This window comes from Dendrobium catenatum, unplaced genomic scaffold, assembly GCF_001605985.2.
Source record: "Dendrobium catenatum unplaced genomic scaffold, ASM160598v2 fragScaff_scaffold_1428, whole genome shotgun sequence".
Classification (NCBI taxonomy): domain Eukaryota; kingdom Viridiplantae; phylum Streptophyta; class Magnoliopsida; order Asparagales; family Orchidaceae; genus Dendrobium; species Dendrobium catenatum.
The window spans coordinates 326,203-330,254 of record NW_021319890.1 but is presented as its reverse complement, the minus strand read 5'-3'; the positions used below and the strand labels follow the sequence as shown (position 1 = coordinate 330,254).

The 4,052-nt window shown below is 31.1% G+C and overlaps 1 protein-coding gene across 2 annotated transcripts; it reads right to left on the bottom strand.

The window, feature by feature from the left end:
- Window positions 1-937: 937 nt before the first annotated feature.
- Window positions 938-3,276, bottom strand: LOC110110078. 2 transcript variants are annotated; one of them, XM_028700016.1, is made up of 4 exons: window positions 3,112-3,276; window positions 2,800-2,916; window positions 2,604-2,666; window positions 938-1,384 (listed from the first exon to the last, which is right to left on the bottom strand). In XM_028700016.1, the coding sequence occupies exons 2-4, from the start codon at window positions 2,884-2,886 to the stop codon at window positions 1,253-1,255; spliced, it is 282 nt and encodes a 93-aa protein (XP_028555849.1). In that variant the 5' UTR covers window positions 2,887-2,916; window positions 3,112-3,276; the 3' UTR covers window positions 938-1,252. The 2 variants fall into 2 exon arrangements, with proteins under 2 accessions (XP_028555849.1, XP_020697041.1); XM_020841382.2 differs by having other exon boundaries at window positions 2,800-3,276.
- Between the last annotated feature and the right edge of the window lie 776 nt (window positions 3,277-4,052).

Here is a 4,052-nt window from a genome sequence, read left to right as displayed (position 1 = left end):
TATTTTCTCCTGTATTCTTTCCTCAGCTTCACTTTGTTCTTGCATCATCTCTCTTGTCAAGAACTGTATTTGCAGCGCCTTAACTATATCCTTGATCGTCGTACGTTTCACAAATATGTCGAGTGTTAAAGAGGGAAGCGCCCCCGAAACAAATTTTTATTGTAAGGATATTTTTAGAATTCAAATTAATAAATAAAATGATGAATTCTCTTTACTATTTTTCTTTGTATTTGGTTCTTCTTTCCCTAACAATAACTCTTCTATACAATATATTTTATTATGCTAGAGGTAATTGTTTAAAGACCATAATATTTTAAAACCTTTCGAGATGGGGGGAGGGGGTGGGGAAATTTACCTTCCAGTGTTTAAAAATATTAAATTATTTAATACAAGTTAACATTCCTAGGCACAGGTTCAGAGGCCAACTAAAATGTGCAACATCACGCGATACCCAGCCGTACCAGCATCGATATAGAGCAAAAAAGTAAAATGACGTGTTCTGCTTGGCCTCTGGACGATGTCCAGTGTCTGCATTGAATAATTTAACTATGTTTGGCTCTTATCAAATGAGGAACATTTGCATCATCTAATTTTAAGCTTCACTTAGGACAACTTTCTTATAGCTTTACAAAGCTATTTTTTATATAAAAATATTTTGAAAGCAAAAAAAAATAATGATCTAAAGCTATCTCAAATAAAACCTTAGATTTCATCTCGAGACAATTTGTTTATGATTTCTAAATCAACTTTTTAGAACCAAAAAAATTTTATACTAAAAATTTACTTAAAAAAAAAAAAGTAAAACTGTTCCAAATGAAGCCTTAATAAATTATATTACTTTTTATGAGATTAAAGTGATACAATCATTTTTCAGAGTTCTCCCACGACATGTTTCTACTGCTTTTTTTTTTTTTTGGGTTATTTTAGGCGCTACTAATGTAAGAAGCCAAACATTCATTCATTTTCTAGCTTGCTTATTAGCTCATTTAAAGTACAAGCAAGTCCATTACAAGCTATTTGCTCACACAAAATCCAAACAAGTGAAACATTATCATATACATTAAGCTCAACTTGACTTCAAGCTGCACGTGATCATCATTTGGGACAGATTTCTTACTGCTTTTTAAAATAATTTTTTAGTACTAAAAAAATACTTTAAAAGTAATAAAAAAGCTATCTCGAATGAAGCCTTAATATTAGCAAGTGAAGCCCAATTTGCAGTGTAATCGGTCCAACTCATTTACCAACTTCACTAGAAAGGTGCAGAGTCAATGTCACGGAATCTTTCGAGGAGAAGAAAGTTGTTATGCTCATCGATGAAGTCTGATAAATCTTTATCGTCGAAGTTGATCTTGCCCTCAGCAATAATCACTGGTTGCAAACCCTAATCATGATCATAAAAAATTCTAATTGAGTTATATGATGAATCATGAATTTTATAAACGATAACATATTACAAATTTTGGATATTTAAAAAAAAAACATATAAGATTTTTCCATAAAATAAAAAAATGAACTACCTGCATATTTATTTTCCAAAAAAATAAATTTATAATTTATATTAAAATATCCTAATCAACAAAATTAGATTTTCTAACAAGTCTTGCTAAATCGCAACCATCCAATTTCCTCGTATTTTAGTTAATGACACTTCCAACGAAGTTTTAATTAGAAATAAAATTAAAAATTTAATCTATTTATAATTCTTTAATATTTTTTTTATCAAAGTTTTATAAACAATAATATATATATAATTTTTTAATCAAAATATCTACTTATCTGCTCAATAAATTTATCATATATAATGCTCATAATTTATATTAAATGTCTTATTATTCATTGTATATTTTAAAATAATTATTCCTTTTTTCTATTATTTAAAAAATAAAAATAACTTAATTTATAACATTTAAATATAAGAGAATTATAACAAATGTCAAATATTGAACCAGAAATTGAGGATATGTTTGAGATGACTTCAGTGTTTATAAAATTAATTTTCAAGTTATTATAGAGAAAATAATTAACTTATTATGATTGTAAAAAATAGCTTTCAATTATAAGAATTTTTAAAAAATAATGAGAAAATAAGAAAAAATCAAGAATCATATAAAATTGTGATTGCTATCTGAAAAACAAACGGATAGAAAGCTATTCTAGAAATATCATAAGATTTTGTTTGGGACAGCTTTTTTATGCTTCTTAAAGCAGCTTTCTAGTACTCTTTATATAAAAAAGTTGTTTTAAAAAGTAAGAAAAAAGCTTTCCCAAATGAATACTAAATTGCATATCCTAATATAATTTTTCTTTCCTTTTCTTTTTCAATACTCATTAGTAACATCTATCGATTATTAAAAATTATGAAAATCAAAGTGCTAAATTCCTACAGAGAAAATTGTTAAAAAAAAAAAAAAACTACAGATCATGCTTCAGTGATCAATCAATAAGCTTCACATGCTGAAACAAATAAGCAAAAAATACAAGCTAAGTGAAAACACAAAAAAGATCTATTAGCCGGTCTAGATCTCTACCTCACGGCCACAAGAACAATCACAAGAAGAATAAATTTCAATCTTCAAATTAATGAAAAGCTAAAAGCTCACCTCAGTGAAAATCCTTAAAGCTTCCTCCATTGTCTTGGTGCTGAGCACATATAAAGCTGCTTCCTGTCATCAAAAAAATCTAATTAATAAGCCAATTTTTCGTTTATCAATTACATTCATATTAAAGTAATTGATTTATACAAAGCATGACAGAGAAAAACAATTAGAAAAACCAATTAACCACAAAGAATCATACCCTCGCGTACTGTATCTGATCAAAAAATAAAGTTTGCGGTTCTTTATCTATGGAAGATTTCCTCTCAATTTTCATCTCTGTGCCCATCTCAAACTCTGTAAAACCTGCGTTCTCGATCTAAACAGAAAAGAAGAACAAAAGGAGAGAGAGAGAGAGAGAGAGAGAGAGAGAGAGAGAGAGAGAGAACAAGAAGAAGATAAGAGAAGAATGAGGATTAATGAAGAATATGAACGGTTGATAAGCATGCAGGGTGGTCTTCACGTATTTATAATACAGGAAGAGGTAGGTGAAAACGAAGAGATCATTACGGACAAGTGTCAAGGAAGACCGTACACCTGGCAGAAAGTTCTTGACCTCGCCGGGGAGATATTATTTGAGAGGAGAGGGAGAGCAAGGGAAGAGGAGAAGGGGTGGAGACACGTTGCGTAAATGGAGGGGAGTCGGGAGCTCCGCCTTAGGATGCTCCGCCGCGATGGTTGGAAGGACCACAGCTGGCCCTTGCTTGACCAGTGCAATGTATATAAACGCATTCAGGACATTTAACTCAAGACACGTGAAATACTTTTAATAAAAAAAAATTAAGAATTTTTTTTTTTTCAATTATAACGCTTAAGACATCTCTAACGAAAAAATTCATTTTCCACTTCAAAATATAATAACACTTCAAAATACTATAAATTATCTACAATCAAACTCTATTTCTTAACACCAAAAAAGAATATTCCATGTGTATTCTTTTTCAACTGAACTCCACACGCGCTAGCCCTTATCCTCCTCCACTTTCTCTGTTTCTGTCAAAAAATTGTGTCTGCGAATAGTTTTCGTCGCCCTGTTCACAAACACAAAAATGGATCGCATTTTGCCGTTCAATTGAAGCAGATTGCAGATGCAAAACATGGGTATGGAGTTCGGTTGGAGATGACCTTCTAGCTGTAAAAATCTCATCTTTTAAATATTTTGACTTGGAATATACTCAGTCTCAGCAATTGTTTCATTAAATACGGTTATTAAGCATGGATTTATTTTGTGATTTAACCATTAGCCACCAAGGAAGAAATCAAGAAGAGCTCAGGATGAATAATTGCTCATTCTATTTTTTTTTTAAATAAATATTCACTACAGGAAAACCCGCTATTACCGGCAGATTATATCCGCCGGTAACATGTGAAATCCGACGGAAAACTGGGTTTCCGGCGCACTTTCTGGCAGAATTTCGTGCGCCGGATTGGTTCGCGTCGTAAAAGGACTTCCGG